At 44.6% G+C, this 23,686-nt stretch overlaps 1 protein-coding gene across 2 annotated transcripts in view; it reads left to right on the top strand.

The window, feature by feature from the left end:
• The first annotated feature begins 373 nt into the window (after window positions 1-373).
• The window catches only part of B4GALT3 (beta-1,4-galactosyltransferase 3), a 138,187-nt gene continuing 114,874 nt past the window's right edge, over window positions 374-23,686 (top strand). Inside the window, exon 1 of one of the 2 annotated variants that reach the window (XM_030186336.1) lies at window positions 374-463. In XM_030186336.1, coding sequence (XP_030042196.1) covers window positions 388-463 — 76 coding nt within the window. In that variant the 5' untranslated portion in view covers window positions 374-387. The remainder of the gene's footprint in view (window positions 464-23,686) is intronic. The other variant, XM_030186337.1, reaches the window with a different exon arrangement.

Below are 23,686 nucleotides of genomic sequence, written 5' to 3'. Positions count from 1 at the left end.
CAAGTACTTTAGTGCACCTTTGTTATTTCTAGATACATTTCTTCAGGACAGGGTTGATCCAGGCCTAGATTTACCACGGTGCATGCTGGGACTTGTAGTCTTGCTGTTCTTAAGGACTGCAACGGGGAAACCAGAGTTGCAAATCCTTGCAAGGATCAACCCTGTCCAGCGCAGTTTCCAGCCAGGCTGCAGACGTTTCTTCCAGATCACGCTTGCTCTCCTGCTGCCGCGAAAGCCGCACAATACACCCATCCACTCCCTGCTGGCATCCCGGAGCCCCGCCCCCTGACGTCGCCGGCTCTCCCCCGGAACCCCGCCCCCTGACGTCACCGGCCCAGCTATGGGGCAGCTGCAGGGGTAGCGGCGGGCGATGCCGAAGCAGATGCCATGTTGCTGTGGGACGGATGGCAGCAGGAGCAGGAGCGGGACTGGAGCTGCGGAGCCTCGGATTCCCCCCTCACAGGTAGGCTGCCCCTCTCCTCCCACACGTGGGGGAAGGGCAGGCCCGGGCTTCCATTTGGACTAGACGGAGGGGGCAGCAGAAGAGACCCTTGTTGTCTGCCGGGTTTGGGGATGAGGACACAGAGCTCCTCCCCAAACTCCCCCCCCCCCCCAAAGCTGTCACCTCCACCTGGGTGCCGAGGCTGTGCCAGGGATCTGGGCAGTGCTGCACCGATTGAGGATCTGCTGTCTTGCTCCCATCTTGTTTGTTTCGGTTCTGCTGTCTTTTAGGCTTTGGGCTTTGCTTAGGTGGGAGAGGGATTTCTGGCTCAAGCATGCTCTTTCCTCCTGTGCTGCTAAGAGATCAAGGTAGCTAATAAGTGACAGTATCCACTGAGCTAAAAGGGATAGAAATCAGTCCCTTAAGTAACCGTCAGGGAGGAGAAGAGCAGATCAGCAGAACACTACAGACTTGGGATCTGTCGCTCCCTGGATTCATTTTAGAGGGGTTCACCTGTTGATTGTACGGTGTGCTCTGTAATGACCTTGCCGGGAGTGTTAGGTAATGGGGAAATGTCCTCCATAGTCACCACCACTTGCCTCCCCGTGTTTACATTTCTGCACGGGGTGTCGCCTGTTGTAGACAGCTGGATCCTGTTACAGCCATGGCTGCAGGGTTTGCTGATCTCCTGGGTGTAAACCCCTGTTTGGTGCATTATTATTTATTTTGATTTTGCTCACTCCTTTTTCAGTACTAGCTCAAGGTGAGTTACATTCAGGTACTCTGGATGTTTCTCTGTCCCAGGAGGGCTCACAGTCTAATTTAGTATCAATAAAAGCGATTTCAGGAGACTTGGATGAGGATTACAGAAGCCTGTACTCTGCCAGACTGCTGCACAATGTGAAAAATAGCACAGAAAGAGGGCAACTGACTGTAGAAAAAGACACTGGCATGTCCAGATTGTCCATTCCTTACCAAGTACAATCTCTACAATTCCTCCTTCTCACCCTGTAAGCAATACTTATTTGTTCCTATATTGTATGCGTTCCCTTCTCTATCCACCCCAGGTATAGAGCATCTTCCTTCCTTCCCTACCCCCACCCCACATACCCAGCATTGCCTCCTCTCTCCCCATGCCCCGGCATCTGCTTCTCCTTTTCTCCAGAACCCTATTCCCCCCCACACAGTCCAGCATCTCCCTCCGCTCTGCTCTCCCCACCAGCATCGGGCAAGGCACCCCCTTTCTGGTGTTTAGTAAGGACCAGTGAGGCACTTGTAGCCTTCCAATTCTTACTTTTGGCAGCCTTGAAGCCTCAGTAGAGGCTGGGCTCAGATCAGGTGGGACAAGTCCCTAGCATGGAGCTAGCCTGCTCTGTGCACTGGGACACGTGACGCGTGTGTGTGTGCACCTTACAGAATATGTTCTGTTGGGTACTTGTAATCGTTTTGGAGACAGGTTGCTGGGAACATAGGACCACTACTTTCAGATTATCCGACATGATCACCCCCAGATCTCACTTATCTTTTGTGCACAAAACCTCATTCCTGTACTGTGCCTGCTGTTTTGGGTTGTTGCAGCCCAAATGTGTGACCCCTGCAGTCTTTTGCATTAAATCTTAGCTGACAAAGTCTGTCTAAACTAGAGCATTCTTCCAAGGTTCTCCAGGTCCCTCCTCATGTTTTTCACCATTTTGCGGATTTTGGTATCATCCATAGAAGGACAAAACTTGTCTGATCGCTTGCTAAAAGGTTGAAACAAAGTAGATTAAGGATCCCTGGGGTACGCCAATGGTAACACACCTATCCTCGGAATGAACACCATTTACCGTTACTCTGTCACCTCCCGGTCCGCCAGTTTTTAATCCAGTCACTTTTAGTGCTTTTGGTCTTGTCCCTTTGAATTAGTTTTCTGTTGAAATGTCCTTGTTGTGATGTACTGCTGGGGATTCAAAAAAAATTTTGTTTGAGCCCAAGCAGTTTATTGAATTCATGAGGGTTAGAGAAGGTATTTTTTCCCCAATGTGGCTTCTCAAAGTTAATGGACACATTAAAGACTAGACAGTATTGATGTCTAGTTATTTCATGTTTTTTCTTTATTAGCTCTCTTATTGTGATCGATGGATGAATTTAGTTTTCCTTAATATTGTGACTATCATTATTTCTGATGTATTTTTCTTCTCACTCTGTGTGGAAGTGAAAATAATTTGTAAGTTCTTAAAAAGAAAATAATCCAGTCACTCGCGTTAAGGTCAGTTTACTCGTATTTCACTTATGCAGAACCAGGTCGAAAAATCTTGCTGAAAAGCACTGTGCTGACCCAGTCAAAGATTGATCTGACTAGATGCAGCTCTGGTAAAATCATGCTGCCTCAGGACTTTAAATCCACTGGATTCCAGAAATTGCACCATTTATATCCCACATTATCCCAAACAAATTTGAGTTCAGTGTGGCTTACAATAAACTGTATAGAATGCATAACAAAGAATAATGCATAAGAAAGTAATTTGTTGTAAGAGTCCAATTTTACAATACAGTATCATAAACATACCGGGATAGCTATGGATGTTTAACATTTAGAAAATCTATTATGAAACAAAGAGAAAGTTAATGGTAAATAGAGTAACAACCAATTCAGGTAATAATTAATTGTTTGAGATACGGTTGTTCATTGTGAGGGTTTGTTTGAATAGGAATGATTTGAGGATTTTGCAGAGTCTATTATATTCCTGTATATTTCTTATTTTTGGTGGTTCCTAGGTAAGTGAAATCTGACAGTTTTGTAGATCACTTTTTTGCAATTTGGGAGGTGTAGTCTGAGAGAGTTTCTTGCCTCCTTCCTTTGTTTTAGCAGTGTTTCCATGAATGTACTCATCACCAAGGCCAGACTAACTGGCTTTTAGTTCCCAGCCTCCTCTTTCCATTTGTAAGGAAACACAGAAAAGGTGCAGTAGCCTAATAGTGAAGCGGGCTTTGATCCTGGTGACCTAGGTTCGATTCCCTCTCAGCTCCTTGTCACCCAGGGCAAGTCACTGAACCCTCCATTGCTCCAGGTACAAAAACTTACCCCCCCTGTTTACGAAGCTACACTAGTAGCTGTGGTATGCTAACGCTGATACCTTGTGAGCCGTCTAGGGACAGAGAAAGTACCAGCATATAATGTGTACAGCGCTGTGTATCTCTAGTAGCGCTATAGAAATGATTAGTAGTAGACAGTGGAAGGGCTAAGGGTCGTCGATGCTATTTATTTATTTATTGCATTTGTATCCCACATTTTCCCACCTCTTTGCAGGCTCATTGTGGCTTACACATCATGAATAGTGGAAATAAGAAGAGAATAGACGTTTGGTATTACAGAAGGATTTTGGTTTACATGATAATGAAAAACATGATAGTAATATAACGAGAGAACATTTTAAGACAGTTTTGGATACATGTGGGGGAATTTACATGTGTTAATCTTTGTGGTATGTCCTGTTAAAGAGATGGGTCTTCAGTAGTTTGCGAAAGTTGGTTAGATCATAGATCGTTTTTAGGTTGCGCGGCAGCGCATTCCACATTTGTGTGCTCCTATATGAAAAGGTTGATGCGTTATGGCTTTTGTTCTTTTGTGTTTATAAACTGTAAATTTAGGAAAGAATATTCTGCCGCTGACTCCACAAAGCAGAATGAACCCCAGATACTCGATGCTGGGCAATGTCCTGGCTCCGGCATTGAATATTTGGGTGTGAGCAGTCACCTGAACGTTAACCGGGCAATGGCTGATATTCAGACCTGTGCGTACTTAGCTCGATGGATTCAGTTAGGACATTCTTTATGCGGTCCTAACGTTATCTGCTTACATGGCCAGTTAGCGGATTAAGGGGGAGATGCACAGAACTTTTTTTTTTTTAAAGCACCGACCAATGCTAAAATTATATGCACACTGTTATTGTTGAGCATTGGTCGGTAAAAGGCTCAGAGCGTCCTGGCGCATGCCTGCAAGAACTGTGTGGTAGACACAGCTCTTATGTCCAGTGAAGGGGTGGAGGAGCAAGAAAACTTTTTGGTGGTGGCTGGGAGTAGGAAGCAACGGGCTGGATGGGTGGGGGAGAGAAAAAGCCTCTTTTGCCGCCCCAGGAGAAGTTAGAAGGCAAGCGCGGCTGTAAAAGTCACCCTGCCCTAACAACTAAAACCTACCGACAGCTGTCGGTAGATTTAGTCATTAGGGGAGTTTCTGTGCCGCTCTTTTTCTGAGCATTGCACGGAATTGCTAATGAGCTCATTTTAATACAAGCGAGTTCATTAGCGTAAGACTTTTGGTCGCTGCTTCCGTGTACGGTAAAGCAGTGGCTGAAGGCCTCCCATGCATTAGCAGCAAAAAAAAGTTTAATTTAGACTGGCTAAAACCAGTTTAAACAAAATGTCGCAAACCTGGTTTGCTTTGAGCTAACCAGTTAAGTACAGGCTTCGCCCACAGATCACCCCTTCGCTAACTGGACAGTGCAGAGAGGAAAAGAGTGAAAGTGTACTTCGAGTGGCGGTTATTTATTTATTTATTTTATTTGTGGCATTTATACCCCGCTCTTTCCCATTCAATAGCAGGTTCAGTGCGGCTTACAAAGTGTGGTACAGCGTATCACGGAGGTAATACAGGTTTGGGAACAATGTATCAACGAGATGGCATAGTTACATACAGTAGGTTGAGTGCGGCTTACAAAGTATAGTGCAAAGTATCGCATGGATGAGACAAAGTGTAGAACAGAGTATGGAACAAAGTGTCGTAGAGATGACATAATTACATAGAGTAAGACAATAGTAAGAGGTGTGGGGAAGGGGTTGGAGTGTGGGTAATACTAGTGGTGTGGAATTATGTTTGAGAATTAGGCCGGGTCATTTGGGTAGGCTTGTTTGAAGAGGTAAGTCTTCAGCAGTTTTCGGAAGGGTAGGTGTTCAGTGGTTGCTTTGTCCAGTGTTTATACAAAAGCTTTTTTTTTTTTAACCAGGTTGTTTTATGAATGTTAAGATCTAAAATCATTTGTCCTATATATAATGTGATAGAGGAGCAGGAGGGATAATTGGTGATTTCAGCGGGTACACTTGGGAGAGAGACATAAGGAAAGCTTTCTTCAGAAAAGATTGATTAGGTGCTTAGAGCAGCCCTTTAGGAGAGGTGGTGGAGACAAAACCAGTAATGGAATTAAAGCCCAGGATACGCATAAAGGATTTCTAGTGGCAGCGAGGGAAGCAGTGGTAAAGGAAAGTTGAAGATCAGCTGGGGTCTATGGCAAAAAAAACAAAAGAGTGGAAGAAATCAAAAAGACCAGACTCAAAGATATAAAAAGCCAAATATATTGCACAAGACCCTAACACAGGGGACAAGCGGACTTGCAAGTCCCCAATGTCAACAACATAAATCGGCGGAGAGCTTCAAGTCAGGGCACTCGTTCTCCTTACATCGGGACAAGCAGTGGCTGTAACGTTTTCGATTTATGTTGTTGACATTGGGGACTTGCAAGTCCGCTTGTCCCCTGTGTTAGATTTGTCCGAATTTGAATGCATCTTTGGATGAATATATGAATATTGTATAAGCCAATTTATAGACCCCTGAGGAAGGCCTTTTTGGCCGAAACACGGACCGTGTAGGGTCTTGTGCAATAAATTTGGCTTTTTATATCTTTGAGTCTGGTCTTTTTGATTTCTTCCGCTCTTTTGTTTTTTCTGTTTTTTACGGGAGAATTGGACTCTCTTTGTTTTCGTCTATGGCATTGTGCCAGGAAGTAAGATGAATAGAGTCTAGATGGGTCATAGGATCCTTTTCTGTCTTAAGAAGGAAGAATTCATTTAAAAAATGGAATATCGTAGGGACAGTGACTAATTTTATTTGATTCCACTTCATTTACCGCCATATGGCCTGTGCTAGGCTTCAAAGTGGCTTACAATTAATTAAAAAAAGGGAAAATGAGAGACCGTATTGAAAGAGAGGAGTCAAAGACGACCCCAAGGTTACCAGCTGATGAGACAGAGAGGATGAGAGTGTTATCCAAGAGACAGAGAAAGGGAGGAAAGATAAGAAGTTGAGTCTCGGTCATGTTTAGTTTCAGGTCTCGGTGAGACATCCAGGCAGCAATGTCAGACAGGCAGGCTGATACTTGGGCCTGAATTTCTGCTGAAATTTCTCGTATGGAGAGGTTGATCTGGGACAAAAAAGAAAAAGTACCAAGAGCCTTCACAAGCGCGACAAAATCTTTATTCACACTACAGATATTCCATATAAAAAAACTTGTATAACGGACCCGACACGGGCCGTGTTTCGGTGCAAAGCGCCTGCGTCATGAGTCGTTGACCTTTGGTCGTCCACTGACAACTGAATCCAAATGAGACCAAGCTTTAGTCCAAGCAAAACCAAACCTACAGTTATCCCGCCACCTGTGCACATTATAATGGCTTCTTGCGTACTTCTGGGAGTCCTCAGCATAATGGTGATATTGAAAACCGTGAGGATTGGAACATGGCCAATGGAAAACAACCTTAAAAAGTTCTGCAGGGTTGTCTTGGGAAGCTACAGACCATTGAGCTTGGCATTTCTGTCATGCAGAATGTTTAAAGATATTCTGAAAGACAAATATTACTGACCATCTGGACAGACATGGCTTAATGTTGCAGAGCAGCATGGATTTAGCAAAGGGAGTCTTGGCTTATTAGTCTGTTAGATTTATTGAAGATGTAAATAAGGGTGAGCCAATTGATAATAGTGGATCTGGATTTTCAAAATGTGTTTGATAAAGTCTATCATGAGAGGTTCTTAAGGAAATTTAAGTCGTGATGGGATAAGAGGCAGTGTGGTTTGGTAACTTAGTGTAGTGTCTCAGGAGCCTGTATTTAGACTGGTGAATTTAACATATTTCTAAATGATCTGGAGAAAGGAACAAATGAAGTGATTTGGTTTTTCAGGTGACACAAAATCATTCAAAGTTAAATTATTATCAGATTGTGAGGATTTGCAGGAAAATGAGGGATTGGGTGTCTAAATAGTTCTATCAGTACTCTAGGATGAATACCATCCGGTCCAGGAGATTTGCTACTCTTCAGTTTGCTGAACTGCCCCATTACGTCCTCCAGGTTTACCATCCTTTAGATTGTAAGCTCTCTTGAGCAGGGACCATCCTTCCCCATGTTTAAACTTGTACAGCGCTGTGTAACCCTGGCAGCGCTATAGAAATGCTAAGTAGTAGTAGAGTAAATAGCAGACAAAGGTTACTGTGAGCAAAATAGCCCTGTCTGTAGGTATACAATTAGGTTCTACATTAGCAGTTATCAGCCAGGAAAAGGATCTAGGTATCATCCCGCAGTGGCCTAGCTATGGGTGGGGATCATTGGGAGGGGGGGACTGGAGGTCCAGTGGACCACCAACCCCCCTGTTGCTGGAGGGGGGGGGGGTTTGGTTGGCCACCCACTAGGCCACCAGGGACCTTTTGCTGGGGGAGTTAGAGGGGGCTGGAGACCCACCGGATCTCCAACCCTCCCTGAACCTCGGGGTGGGGGTCGTCAGGGGGACCGGAGGTCCGCCGGACCTCCAGCCCCCTTTCACTGGCAGGTTTGCTGTTGGGGGGGGGGGGAATGGGGGCCTGCATGCTGGACAGGGCTCACCATTCCTCCCCAATGATCTGCAAACCCTAATGCCAGATTGGAGCTGGCGTAAGGTTTGCTGCGGCCAGCGACCCAATCTTTGGCACGCTGGCTGCTGATCATTGGGGATGAATATGTTTAGCCCTGTTTAGCATGCATTTGCATGCTAGTTGCGTTCAGAGCCCTCGAGCGCGTTGTTTCACGCGCTCAAGGGCTCTGATCATGGGGCGTTAGCAAACGCTGGCGCTAGTATGGCACTAACAGCCTCAGCTCCGGCGTTTGCTTCTGATCATCCCCCTGTATAAGTTCCATCTTTGCTTTACCCTTCACTATCAATTAAAATATTCTATTACATGTTGTGTTGACATTGAAAGTAGTATACTGTGCCATACTTTGTATTGTTTGAATATTTTCACTGTAATTGTTTATTGCTCATGTTTGATTTACTCTCACTGTATACCACCTTGAGTGAATTCCTTCAAAAAGGTGGTATATAAATCTTAATATTGTCTACTCCAGTCTTACACATTTCTTAATGAAAAAGTTGCAAACTGTACAGAATGTAGCGATTAGATTAACTCATTCAAAGAAATCAGATCACGTTACTCTAAAATCATTGGCTGCCTATTATGCAAAGAATTACTTATAACATTGCATTTCTGACCTTCAAAGCGTTTAAATGGGCTGTCCAGATTACTTAGCTGTTTTCACTATTCCCTATACTCCGACACGGGTTCTTCGATCTATCAATGACTACCAATCGGTCCTTTCAGGTCCTAAACAAGCTAGGCTGGAATGTACAAGGCATTCGGCTTTTTATTTCTTGGCCCCTTTGACGTGGAGTAACTTGTCCTTGACTCTCCGTAGTATTTCTTCATTAAAATATTTTAAAACTGTGCTAAAGACTTGGCTTTTTGAGCAGGTTTTTGGCATTGATCAGGGAGATGGGTGAGGGGCTTTCCCCTCTGTGCCGCAGCTTTCCCGTGAACTTCAGTTTTGTAAGATTTTTCTTTGATTGTATGTCTTCTGTCTTATCACGTATTGTGGTTCTTTTCTTATTTTCTTTTTAATTTAGTTTTAATATTGTACTCCGCTCAGCTCTATAGTTTTATAGTTTATTTGGGTTTGTTATACCGCCATTAACTAACTTGCAGATCAGAGCGGTGTACAATTCTAAAAACAAAGAAAACAGAAAGGAACTACAAAAATGGATAGGACAATGATCAAAGATCGCGATCAAAACCAAAAAAGTGGAAAAAGCCAACCAAAATGTCCAGGATGACCAAATTTTATTCTTTAAAAAAAAAAAAGCTGATGAAAAAACCCATGTTTCGACAAACACAGTCTTCATCAGGGGACTCTTTCAAATTAGCAAACATTATGTACAACTAGTAATTAATAAACATTTTGTGGCATGAATAAAAGGTACCTAACTCTTCTTCATCGTGCAGGCAAAAAGACTGAGGGAGACAAAGTTCTACCGAATCCATGTGCACTTGGCAACCATTATTTGTGCACCTCAGCTATAAATCAGGCTTCTCACCAGGAGAACATTTGTGTTAATTGCACTGTCCTCAGTCAACGAAACTTTGATTTATAGCTGAGGTGCACAAATAATGGTTGCCAAGTGCACATGGATTCGGTAGAACTTTGTCTCCCTCAGTCTTTTTGCCTGCACGATGAAGAAGAGTAGGTACCTTTTATTCATGCCACAAAATATTTATTGATTACCAGTTTTATTATTCTGCACCTATATTTTGTGATTTTCAGCTGTGTCAGACCCCTGAAGCAGATGGTTGTTTCGTCAAAACACGGTCCTGTGTCGGGTCAAACACTTGTGTGGTACTAAATAAAGTTGTTTTTATTGACCACTGGCTGTGAAGATTTCTTGGTCCACCCCTACTTCTTGGATTTCTGCTTGGACTACACGTAGGGTTATTTATTTATTTATTTTCTGCCTTTGTATCCCACTTTTTCCCACCTCTTTGCAGGCTCAATGTGGCTTACATTATGCCGTAGTGACGATTGCCATTTCCGGAATGAGAAGTACAGAATATTATTGCAATTAAAGTACGGAAAATATAAAGTAAATTAGAAGAAAATAGATAAGCAATTCATTTCAGGTATTTGAGATCATTGGTAATGTATAACGTTCAATAATAACATGATTAAAGTAATCAAATAAAAATAGTTCAATGTTAACTTATTCTGGTAAAGTTTTGATGTCAAGTCTTTTACGAAGGATCCTTTTGATAAGTCTCTTTGAACAGGTTAGTCTTTAGTAATTTCCGGAAGGCTGTCAGACCGTGCGTTGTTTTTACGGCATTCGGTAGTGCATTCCAAAGTTGCGTGCAGATGTAGGAGAAGCTAGATGCATATATTGATTTATATTTAAGTCCTTTACAGTTGGGGTAATGGAGGTTCAAGAATGTGCGTGATGAACTTTTTGTGTTCCTTGTTGGTAGATCTGTGAGGTCTGACATATATATCGGGGCCTCGCCATGAATAATTTTATGAACCAGGGTACAGATTTTGAATATAATTCGATCTTTTAGTGGGAGCCAGTGTAATTTTTCTCTGAAGGGTTTGGCGCTTTCGTATTTCGCTTTTCCAAATATGAGTCTGGCTGCAGTGTTTTGGGCTGTTTGAAGTTTCCTAATAATTGTACTTTACATCCCGGCATAGATGGAATTGCAATAGTCCAAATGGCTTAACACCATTGATTGCACCAGATTGCGGAATACCTCTCTTGGGAAGAAAGGTTTTACTCTTTTTAGTTTTGTCTCGGTATAATTCATTGATGAACATGGAATTGGTGATGCTTTTAAAGTGATTTTGTGTATTATTTTTATTTGTGTCATGAGTGATGGAATGTGGATGGATTTTAGAATTAACTGTTGGTGAGGCGCAAATTAAAGGGTTCTTTTACTAAACTGTGTTGGGTGCTAAAGTGTACCTAACTCAGCTTAAAATGACATCCTGCGGGGGCGCACTCAGTTGTCTTGCAGTAACTGCCAAATCTGTGCACACTAAGTGTGCGTTAAAAAATATATTTTTTGAGGGGTTGTGTTGAGTGACGAAGAGTGGATATTCCTGTGTTAATCTGTGCCATGTGAGCCCTTACTGTTTTTTTTTTTTTTTTTTTTAGTAAATTTACTATGGGAGTACTTTTTTTAGTAAATTGTTTAGAAGTTGAAGAACAAGACCAGTGCCGGGCAGACTTCTACAGTCTGTGCCCTGAAAATGGCAAGGACAAATCAAGGTCAAGTATACATATGCAGTATCACATCATACCTTATACCATGAGTTTATCATGTTAGGCAGACTGAATGGACCGTACAGATCTTTATCTGTCGTCATCTACTATGTTACTATGTTAATGGCTACGTGCTAATGGCAGGACAGAACGGGGGGGGGGGGGGGGGAGAGAATGGGGGAAGGCACAAGATGGCACAGGCGTAGAAAGAATGGGTGAAGGCATGGGTGGTACATAGAGAATGGTTGAAGGCACAGGATAGCACAGAGGGGGAGAGAATGGATGAAGGTATGGGGGGCACATATGAGAGAGTGGGTGCAGGTTCGGGGGGGCACACGAGAGAGTGGGTGAAGGTTCAGGGGGCACAGATGAGAGAGAATGTGTGAAGCTTCAGGGGGACACAGAGAATAGGTGAAAACATGGGGGGAGGGGAGTGAGAATGGGTGAAGGCTCAGGGGACATATATGAGAGAGAGGGAGAATAGATGGCCACCTCCAAAGCTGCATGTTCAATGGCTGGTGGGGTAGCTGAAGTCCTGCCAGCCGAAGAAATCTGCTGCCTGAGTCACCCCCTTCCTCCTCGTATCGCCTCAGGATCGAGGAAGTCAGCGAGGTGCCTCCAGCTACCGACGCTTGCGCTCCCGAAGCATGCTTGCTGGCATCGGCGGCTGGAGGCAGCTCGCTGACTTCCTCGTTTCTGAGGCAGTACAAGGAGGAAAGGGGCCGCTTTAGCAGTAGATTATTTGACTGGCGGGGCTTCGGCAAAGGTATGATATCTAATGTGGGGGGTGGTGAGGGAGAGGAACTGCGTGCCCACCCTGGCTATGCCCTGCCTTTAATCACACGATTAATTGCGATTTAAAATTTTTAAGCAAATTGCAGCCGTACTGAAAAGTAAAAGTACCACAACTACAACGAATGCAGCTATTAATATTTTTAATCCAACAACTTTATTGCGCTACGAATCAATCTACTTTACTTTTAATAAAACTACATTTTTGAAAATGACGTTCATTCATGTGAGCCATTAATCCAGCACAGCTCAAAAGATGTTCAGCAAGTGCAGTAGGAGGAAGTGGGTTGTTCCAGCAGGTATTGATCAAGGGAAAATCTATCTGAAACATTTGACTTCCATATAGCAAAGGATACTATATCATCATCGCCATTTTCTGCATTAATAGTGCTGTATAATTCATTTAAAAAAAGAATCGAAGCGATGCAAAGAAAAGGTACGAGAATGGTATGGGATTTGCGTTACAAGACGTATGAGGAGAGACTTGATGACCTGAACGTGTATACTCTGGAGGAAAGGAGAAACAGGGGTGATGTGATACAGACGTTCAAATATTTGAAAGGTATTAATCTGCAAACGAACCTTTTCCGGAGATACGAAGGCGGTAGAACGAGAGGACATGAAATGAGATTGAAGGGGGGCAGACTCAAGAAAAATGTCAGGAAGTATTTTTTCACGGAGAGAGTGGTGGATGCTTGGAATGCCGTCCCGCGGGAGGTGGTGGAGATGAAAACGGTAACGGAATTCAAATGTGTGGGATAAACATAAAGGAATCCTGTTCAGAAGAAATGGATCCTCAGGAGCTTAGCCGAGATTGGATAACAGAACCGGTAGTGGGAGGCGGGGATAGTGCTGGGCAGACTTATACGGTCTGTGCCAGAGCCGGTAGTGGGAGGCGGGGCTGGTGGTTGGGAGGCGGGGATAGTGCTGGGCAGACTTGTACGGTCTGTGCCCTGAAAAAGATAGGTACAAATCAAGGTAAGGTATACACAAAAAAGTGACACATTTCTTGGGCAGACTGGATGGACCGTGCAGGTCTTTTTCTGCCATCATCTACTATGTTACTATGTTCATCTTACTTGTCATCGTCATGCTGTCCAGTTACAGAGAAGGCTTTCACAAAGTTCTAACAACTTTTCATATGACGGCAAACTCAAAATCTTCGAGAACTGGTGCAAGAATGTCAAATGTGTGGGAACCCTTCAATCTTCTTAAGGCCTGACAAGGAGACTGCCTCCCTAAAGACTCTTATCAAGCCAGTGAACAGTCACCGCAATGTACAATTTTCGACGGGATGACCAGTCTGTTGTGGTAGAGACATATGTCTGTTCACCAAGAATTGCAACCAGCTTCTGCTTCATTTCCACTATAAAGTGACCCAACGCATCACTGTTTTGTTTGGCTGGACAACAAAAACAGGCAACTCCATTGTTCTCATAGACTCTATTCACTGAACAGCAAAATGTAAGATGAGATGATCCACTTTGCATGACAAGATTTGCAATAGCAAAATCCTGTTTCTGGTTTTGCTGCTTCATTGGTTTACTGAGGTAGGGTTACCATATGTCTGGATGTTTCCTATTCTGTTGTACAAGTAAAAGTGACAAAATGTTTTCTTAAGTTCAGTCATTTTTACTTAGTTACTATACAACACTGAATAGCTCACTGTGCGGACTGAGTTCCTCCAGGTAGCCCAGGGTCCAGCAATTCCCGATGGACCACAAACGGCATTAAAAAAAATCATTTAATGTGCCTCAGGTGAATATAGCAGCCACTGTGTAGTCTATAAATTATAGCAGAAAGGAACACCTCTTGTAGAAATTAAATGTGTAGCTTCCTGGGTCCTGCTCCAACTTGCACATTTCATGCCTTTTGAGAATGGGAATCTGTGCTTTCTGGACCTAGGTGATGTTCAGCCAGAGCCAGTGCAAGGGTAGTGGGCACGTAGGCCTTATGCCTGCCAATTAACTAACAGGCCTCTAGCCTTCAGCTCCACTCCCAAGATTTTGTTAATTGTATTCAACAAATGTCTGTAAAAGGTTCTTTGAGTCTGTGTGGCTGTCAGGACATAATGTTTTGCTTTGACTGCAGTTGCTGTTTGATGTCCCCAAGATGTTGCTGCCCTAGGCGACTTCCCACTCTTGCCTAATAGTTGGGCTGACCCTGTGTTCCGCACTCCTTGTGTTTTGCAAACAGAGCTGCTGTCTTTTGCATTTGCTGCAGCTCAACCAGTGTGTTAGGGGTCAAAGGTTTAACTCGTTCGTGCCAGGATGGGAATTGGAGCACCCGGAACATTTGGCTGAAGGGTCGGGGTTAATAGTTGCAGAACAGGAGAATACCAGAGACTTACAGGTTAACTTATTCACTGCACCAGAGGTCTAATCATGACTCTGCCACTGACTCTGTGTGCCCTTGGGACAAGATGCTATATTTCCTTGTTACTTACAGTATGCACACATACAAAGCACACCGCACAATGTTGCATGCATAGTAGCACGGCCCTCCCACCTAGATAACCCACCGTTTCTCTGCAGGTGTTGCTTATAGTTACTTACAAGGTCACACAAAGCTGCAGAGCGAATTGAAACTGGTTCCCCAGGATCTCAATCCACTGCTAACTGTCCGGCAGCAGCAGGAATCGAACCGAGTGTATGCAGGGCCAGCTTTCACGGAGGCAGGAGTTCACATCCCAGTGCTCGTTAACTTGAGCAGTCAGTCACGGCCCTCTCACTTACACAGCTCGCCCCTTCTCTGCAGGTGAGGGAGGGGAATACCGTTGACACCCTTGCCTGCTGTGTCACCTACCCCAGACTAAGCCCTGATGGGTGACACAGTGGTATGTTTCCCCTTTCTCTGTTGGCTGACTCAAGACACATATGCGCACAGCGGGATGGAGAAGGATGGGGTGGAGTAAGTCTCAGTAGGTTGGTGGTGTGTGTGTGTCAGAGACTGGTGTGTTTATGTAGGTGTAAATGCTTTTATCTATGGGCTTGGTGTCACTGTGGGGGAACTTAGGTTGCATACACTTTCCCCCAGTTCTCTCTGCTTCTGTCACCTGTCACTTCTCAATACTCTCTTCCCTTTTCAGGATATTGGAGGGGGGGGGGAGGAGGCTACTGCTCAGGGCGGCTCAGGACAATGGTACTCATGTTTGTGCCCCTGCCAGCCAGTCAGGAAGGGAAGAGGGGCACCATGTCTTTAGGGCAGATTTTCCCAAATGGGGTAACAAAACCTGCCTTTTGGGGTCCTGACCTAGGTGGGCTCTCCATAGGTGCATAATTATTCTGCTGCTCTTGGGGGAGGGGTGTGTGTCATTCAGTGTTTTTTTGTTATTTGCAATCATAGGGTCATGAATAAAGCATTGCTTTAATGCCTGGTCTTTCTGCCACCCCACTGCTTAACTTCTGCAGGACCACTGCTTCTTTGGATTAGGAGGTCCTGGCCTCCCCACCACCCTGCTGCTTTCCCTGTTGACTAGAGAATGACCCGGGGACAAAGTTTGTCCCTGTCACCGCGAACTCTGTCCCTATCCACAGAAGCCTCGCTGTTTAACCACACTTAAGATTTACCTTTGGGTTTAAAAAGCAAAATCATGTGCATGTAAGGACTGCATACACGAATTAAAACAAATGCCCTTAAAATGTAATAATACTGGACTGGTCTGGCAAGCAATAATGAAACAGTGATGGAATATTCATTCACATAACAAGCAATAATGAGCACTAATTTTTCTAATCATTCTACAACTCCAAGCACATTTAATTCTTTTCTCACTATACAAAACAGGGAACCACAGAAAAACTGAAATAGAGATCTCCCTCAAGAAAGCCAGGTAAACACTGGTAAAAGAGAAACAGAAATGTATTTTCTCCTGCACTCTGCAAAATGGCCTAGTGGTTAGAGTGGTGGACTTTGGTCCTGGGGAACTGAGGAACTGAGTTTGATTCCCACTTCAGGCACAGGCAGCTCCTTGTGACTCTGGGCAAGTCACTTAACCCTCCATTGCCCCATGTAAGCCGCATTGAGCCTGCCATGAGTGGGAAAGTGCGGGGTACAAATGTAAAAGAAATAAAATAGATACTATTGGAGATTCTACAAGGAATGTTGCTACTATTGGAGATTCTACATGGAATGTTGCTATTCCACTAGCAACATTCCATGTAGAAGGCTGCGCAGGCTTCTGTTTCTGTGAGTCTGACGTCCTGCACGTACGTGCAGGACGTCAGACTCACAGAAGCAGAAGCCTGCGCGGCCACATTGGTGATCTGCAAGGGCCGACTTCTACATGGAATGTTGCTAGTGGAATCCATGTAGAATCTCAAATAGTAGCAACTGTGGAGGAGTGGCCTAATGGTTAGGGTGGTGGACTTTGGTCCTGGGGAACTGAGGAACTGAGTTCGATTCCCACTTCAGGCACAGGCAGCTCCTTGTGACTCTGGGCAAGTCACTTAACCCTCCATTGCCCCATGTAAGCCGCATTGAGCCTGCCATGAGTGGGAAAGCGCAGGGTACAAATGTAACAAAAATAAAATAGATACTATTGGAGATTCTACATGGAATGTTGCTATTCCACTAGCAACATTCCATGTAGAAGCCTGCGCGGCCACATTGGTGATCTGCAAGGGCTGACTTCTACATGGAATGCTGCTACTATTGGAGATTCTACATGGAATGTTGCTATTCCACTAGCAACATTCCATGTAGAAGGCTGCGCAGGCGTGCAGGACGTCAGACTCACAGAAGCAGAAGCCTGCGCGGCCACATTGGTGATCTGCAAGGGCCGACTTCTACACGGAATGTTGCTACTATTGGAGATTCTACATGGAATGTTGCTATTCCACTAGCAACATTCCATGTAGAAGGCTGCGCAGGCTTCTGTTTCTGTGAGTCTGACGTCCTGCGCGGCCACATTGGTGATCTGCAAGGGCCGACTTCTACATGGAATGTTGCTAGTGGAATAGCAACATTCCATGTAGAATCTCAAATAGTAGCAACAGTGGAGGAATGGCCTAGTGGTTAGGGTGGTGGACTTTGGTCCTGGGGAACTGAGGAACTGAGTTCGATTCCCGGCACAGGCAGCTCCTTGTGACTCTGGACAAGTCACTTAACCCTCTATTGCCTCCCGCATTGAGCCTGCCATGAGTGGGAAAGCACGGGGTACAAAAAAATGTAATAAAATAAATAAAAATACAAAAATAGAAAAGACGTACATTTCACAAAGCAGGCACATCTCAATCCTTAAAAAGTATTAAATAAAAATATTTCTTTTCTACCTTTGTTGTCCGAGCACTTTATTTTTCTAATTGGGCTGGTCCCAGTCTCTTTTCCACTTTCCACATGTCCGTCTTCTCTAAATTCTTTTCCACGTTGGCGTTTCCATTTCTTCTCTCTCCTCTTGGCTTTGTCCTTTCCTTCTCTACATCTGTCTGGCAGTGACCTTTCATTTCATGCCCCCCCCCCTCCTTATTTGTGTTTATCCCCCTTTCTCTTACCTTAGTCTCTGTTTCACTTCTCATCTACCTACTAGCTTTTACCATTGCTCCCTCTGTCTCTCACTTAATATCCAGTCTCCTAAACCCCTATCTTTTCTCACCCACTTCCTTAGCCCTCATTCCCATCCTTCATCTACCCTCCACTGGATCTCATCACCCTATCAGTCTCCAGCTCCATCTGTTTCTCTCTTTCATTCCCTTGCTTCCAAGGCCCTATACCCCATGTCCTTCCTTCCTCTTTCCCCTTGCAAGGTCGTGCCACTCTCCCTCCCTCCCTCCCTTCTTCCTTCTCTCCAAGGTCCGGTGTCACTTTCCCTTCCTCTCCCCCTCCACAAAGTGTGGTATTGCTTTCCTTCCCTCCATCCATGTCCAGCATTTCTCCTCTCTTCCCTCCCCTCTATCCATGTGCATCTCCTTCCTGATTTCCCTCCCCTCCATCCATCCATGTCCAGCAACTCTCCATTCTCCCCTGCCCTCTCCTCCATCCATCCATATCCAGCAATTTTCCTCTCTCCCCTGCCCCTCCATCCATCAAGGTCCAGCAATTCTCTCTCCCCTGCCCTCCCCCTCTCCATCCATCAACTCTCCATTCTCCCCTTCCCTCTCCTCCATCCATCCATATCCAGCAATTTTCCTCTCTCCCCTGCCCCCTCCATCCATCAAGGTCCAGCAATTCTCTCTCCCCTGCCCTCCCCCTCTCCATCCATCAACTCTCCATTCTCCCCTTCCCTCTCCTCCATCCATCCATAGCCAGCAATTTTCCTCTCTCCCCTGCCCCCTCCATCCATCAAGGTCCAGCAATTCTCTCTCCCCTGCCCTCCCCCTCTCCATCCATCAACTCTCCATTCTCCCCTTCCCTCTCCTCCATCCATCCATATCCAGCAATTTTCCTCTCTCCCCTGCCCCCTCCATCCATCAAGGTCCAGCAATTCTCTCTCCCCTGCCCTCCCCCTCTCCATCCATCAACTCTCCATTCTCCCCTTCCCTCTCCTCCATCCATCCATAGCCAGCAATTTTCCTCTCTCCCCTGCCCCCTCCATCCATCAAGGTCCAGCAATTCTCTCTCCCCTGCCCTCCCCCTCTCCATCCATCAACTCTCCATTCTCCCCTTCCCTCTCCTCCATCCATCCATATCCAGCAATTTTCCTCTCTCCCCTGCCCCCTCCATCCATCAAGGTCCAGCAATTCTCTCTCCCCTGCCCTCCCCCTCTCCATCCATCAACTCTCCATTCTCCCCTTCCCTCTCCTCCAGCCACCCATATCCAGAAAATTTGCTCTCTCCTCTGCCCCCTCCATTCATCTATCCATGTCCAGCAGTTGTCTTCTCTCCCCTGCCCTTGGCTGCCTTCTGCACTTTAGTCCTAGGTCACCACAGCTTGAACAGGTCAGTTTGGGGTTGAGGAGAGAAAGTGTCTTATGAAGTTGAGGGAGAGGAGGGGAACAAGAAAGAATGCCTGCGTCAGATTGGGGAGGGGAAAGATAATGAGATACATACTACCTCACACACCCTATACCCTCATCTCAAGTGCCCTACACCATCCCGCACCCATCATGTACACTACACCCTCACCCACCACATGGGCCAAGCACTGTCCTGCACTCACCAACCACCCACTACATGGGCCACGCATCATCCTGCATCTACCACCTACCTTACACCCACTACACGGACCATGCTTCGTTCCACACCCACCACATGGGCCATGCACTTTCCCTCACCCACCCTACACCCACCGTATGGGTCATGCACCTTCCTGCATCCACCACTACCTTACACCCACCACCCACCCTATGTCCACCACACGGGCAATGCACCGTCCTGCACCTACCTTACACCCACCACCCACCCTATGCCTACCACACGGGCAATGCACCGTCCTGCACCTACCACCTACCTTACACCCACTACACGGGCCACGCTTCGTTCCACACCCACCACATGGGCCACACACTTTCCATCACCCACCCTACACCCACCGTATGGGCCACCGTATGGGCCTGCATCCATCACTACCTTACACCTTCACCTCAGCCACCATGAGGCATATTTTCAAAGCACTTAGCCTTCCAAAGTTCCATAGAAACCTATGGAACTTTGGAAGGCTAAGTGCTTTGAAAATATGCCTCTATATGAGCCACTGACTGCTTTTCAGTATAGTCAGGAATCTTTCATCGATTATGGGCTGATATTGGGGGGAGGAGGAGGAGTGACAGCTGGGCATAGAGAGCGCATGTGTCCACTAGGGACAGGCAAGGGAGATTGAGAGAGTGGGTGAGTGATTGTGACACATCCGTTGCATAATGATCGATCAAATTAAAATCAGTTGGGATGGTGATGTGGGAAAGTCCTTATTACAGTTAGAGCAAAAGTGGATTTTTCTTTTTCAGTCATTAGAATCTAAATCTTGAATACATATATAGATTGGCAGATTTTCTATTAATAGTGGTCTGTGGCCTCAGTTGGTTAACTAACTGATTGATGGTTAAGGAATGGAAGCACTGAAGAGATGAGCCTAATATGATAAATATCAACGTTGGTGTTTTGAGCTAGAATTAGAGGTGACATTTTTAGAATGTTTATTTTTAAAAACTTTATTTGCCTGATGCAATGATAGCAAAACTGAGGCCTCTGTTGGAATGAAAATAAGTTCACTGCTTTTAGTTATTTATTTATTTATTTATTTTATTTATATCCCACATTATCCCAATAGATCAGGTTCAATGTGGGTAACAATTTATTGTGATTAACAGTACAAAAAGTGATGTGGGATAGTATACATTAAGTAGTAATAAAATAAATGAGGATTGAGTAATTACAATATGTAATATGGAAACGAATGCTAGATGCAAAAAGGTAACAATTTATAGTCATCCATGTATAATAACAATTAGAATAGAACTGAGAAATTTAATAATTGTACAATTAGGGGGGGGGGGGGTTAAATTAATTTTGATCATCCGTGAGAAATTGCTTAAACAGAGAGGCTTTAAGGTATTTCCGGAATATCAAATAATTAGGTTCCCAGCTGATGAATTTTGGGCGAGAATTCCACCATTTGGTACAGAGGTAAGAGAATCCTGACATATAGACTGACTTGTAGATCACATTTCTGCAATGGGGATGGTGGAGGGTTAGATAATCTCTTGAGTCCGGTAGAATGTTGCAAAGGGGGAGATCAATTAAAGGTTGCATATAATAATATAAATACTGTTATCTAAAAAGGAGTTTTAACAATGCAGTAAAGTCTCGGTCATCTGATGTAAACGGGACCGACCTGTTGTTGAAAAGTCAGATAATGTGGAAAACATTGCATAAACCCCTCAAACAGTGCAGAAACATAGACGGGGTGTTGCAGAAAGAAGGATTCCGGGGCCAGATGAAGGCTGCATGCTTTAATTTCTAACGCTGCCAGTGGCCCGGAAGAATGGAGGACTGCAGCTCATGCAGGGGGGGGGGCCAGGAAGGAAAAGAGATCACGGACCTCACTGGAGAATGGACTGTTGATATTAAAATAAAGCTGATTCCTTGGGTAATTTGGGGTTAGCTACCCGACTGAGCCAGGTTTCGTCCTCCCTGCCTGGTTGTTGAAAGTGACTTTGGATTGGAGAGGGGAGGGTCCCCCAAATTAAATTCAATTTTTTTCCCCCAACTCCTACAAAGGGAGTTTTGGAGGATGTGAAAGTGAATAAAGAGATGATACTACTGTGTTTGTGTTTTATGAACAGGTGTAGTATCACAGTTTCAGCCTTAAATTTGTGAGGAGTGGCCTAGTGGTTAGGGTGGAGGACTTTGGTCCTGAGGAACTGAGTTCGATTCCCGGCACAGGCAGCTCTTTGTGACTCTGGGCAAGTCACTTAACCCTTCATTGCCCCATGTAAGCCGCATTGAGCCTGCCATGAGTGGGAAAGCGCGGGGTACAAATGTAACAAAATAAAAAAAAATAACAACTCTGTAACCTCTCTCTGAAGTCATTACATTGGCTCCCCATCTGTTTCCACATACGTTTGGAATATGGAGCCCTGCAAAGTGAGACTTGCCAAAACCTGAGCGATGACTGAGCTGTGACTCAGCTGGGAATTTTACCTTTCACAAAGAGAACAAGGCAGGAAAACTGATTCAGCCCTGGCGAGAGACTTCTGGAACTTTGCTTCCAGAAGAGGGAATTGAGAGGTTCAGTGTGGTGTGTTTTCCAGCTTTGTGGGTGCTCAACAAACTCAGACTCTGGCTGAATACTTTCATGATAAGGTTCACAAGATTAAACTTGAATTCACAACCTGCCCACCACCTCCCCTCCTTCCCATAGTCCACTCTCTCAACCCTCCAACCCCTGCCTCCTTTTCTTCCTTTTCCGAAATCACTGAAGAGGAAACTTTACTTCTTCTTTCCTCCTTTAAACTAACCACCTGCTCCACTGACCCCATTCCCACTCATCTACTCAACACTATCTCTCCTGCTGTCATCCCTTTCATCTGTCTTATCCTCAATCTTTCACTTTCCACTGCGACTGTCCCTGATGCCTTCAAACATGCCGTAGTCACCCCACTCCTCAAAAAACCTTCTCTGGATCCTACCTCTCCCTCCAACTATCGTACCATGTCCCTCCTCCCTTTCTTATCCAAGATTCTAGAACGTGCTGTCCACCGTCGCTGCCTCGACTTTCTTTCTTCTCAAGCTATTCTTGATCCACTCCAATCTGGCTTTCACCCCCTTCATTCAACCGAAACAGCACTTGCTAAAGTCTCCAATGATCTATTCCTGGCTAAATCCAAAGGGCTCTATTCTATCCTCATCCTTCTCGATCTTTCTGCTGCTTTTGACACTGTTGATCACAGCCTACTCCTTGGCACGCTGTCCTCACTTGGATTTCAGAACTCCGCTCTTTCCTGGTTTTCTTCTTATCTCTCACAGCGTACTTTTAGTGTATACGCTGGTGGATCCTCCTCTTCCTCTATCCCGTTGTCAGTGGGTGTACCTCAAGGATCTGTCCTAGGACCTCTCCTTTTCTCCATCTATACAAAATAGCAATTATTTACTTACAAATCTTTGTGACAATAAGGGGACAAAATGGACTGGAATCCCTTCTCCTTCCGGACGTCTCCGGAGATTACCTCTAGCTATCCACACCTTGTGATAGTTAGGATGTATCAAAATTAAAACTTTTCAACAACTCTAAAACAAAGGATATCAAATATAAAATTTAAACAAAAATATAATCTTCCCTCTGCTCACCCAGCAGATGGGAGAAAGCGCAAGTAGCGCCCCAAAAAACGTTGGGGTTACCAATTGTACTGGCTGCGTTTATGCTATTCACTTTGTACCAAAATAAAGAAAAATATCATAGAATAAGTTTAAAGGAATCAGAGAGTTAGAAGTGTTTTTTATTCTTACCAGCACAGTTTCAGATATCAGTTTGAAAGTCTTGGGAAAATATCACATGTACAGAATTTCAGTTAGAAAAATAATATCACATGTACGGAATCTCAGTTGGAAAAATATTACATGTACAGAATCTAATATCAATAGCTTAGGTAATAATAATAAGCAATCAGACTAATTTGATAAGGAACAGTTGTAAGGCGGACAAAGAAAATGAGAGAGAGAGAGATCAGCACATGTTATCTGGAAGTATGGAGAGAGAGAGAGAGAGAAACAGAGAGATCACAGGTGTTTCCTGAGACTAGGCTTTCTTAGAGAGAGAGAGAGAGAGAGATAGGTCACATGTTATCTGAAAACATGTAGAGATCAGCACAAGTTATCTGAAAGTATGGAGAGAGAGAGAGAGAGAGAGAGAGAAATAGCAGGAAATATATCAGGGGTTCTGAAGTGAGATAAAATATAAAGAAAGGAGAGGATAGTTCTGTTATAAAGAAATAGTTCTTACCAGAAGCAATGCAGAAATAAAGAAGGGAAAATATATTTCCTGGAGAATAGCCAATTAGCAAGGATGCCCTGAATCAGGACAGAGAAAAGTCTCCTGCAAAATATGGCTAATTCTGAAGATTTCTTTGTGTGCAGGTATTCTTATAGAAAAAGTGATGTCGTCACCTCTCCCCCCTCCTACACCAATCGAAGGTAGCATAGGTGTCCTGCCAACACCC

Source organism: Microcaecilia unicolor, chromosome 14 (genome assembly GCF_901765095.1).
Source record: "Microcaecilia unicolor chromosome 14, aMicUni1.1, whole genome shotgun sequence".
In the NCBI taxonomy this organism is placed as follows: domain Eukaryota; kingdom Metazoa; phylum Chordata; class Amphibia; order Gymnophiona; family Siphonopidae; genus Microcaecilia; species Microcaecilia unicolor.
The sequence above is the reverse complement of the archived record's forward strand: the minus strand, read 5'-3'. Positions and strand labels throughout refer to the sequence as shown.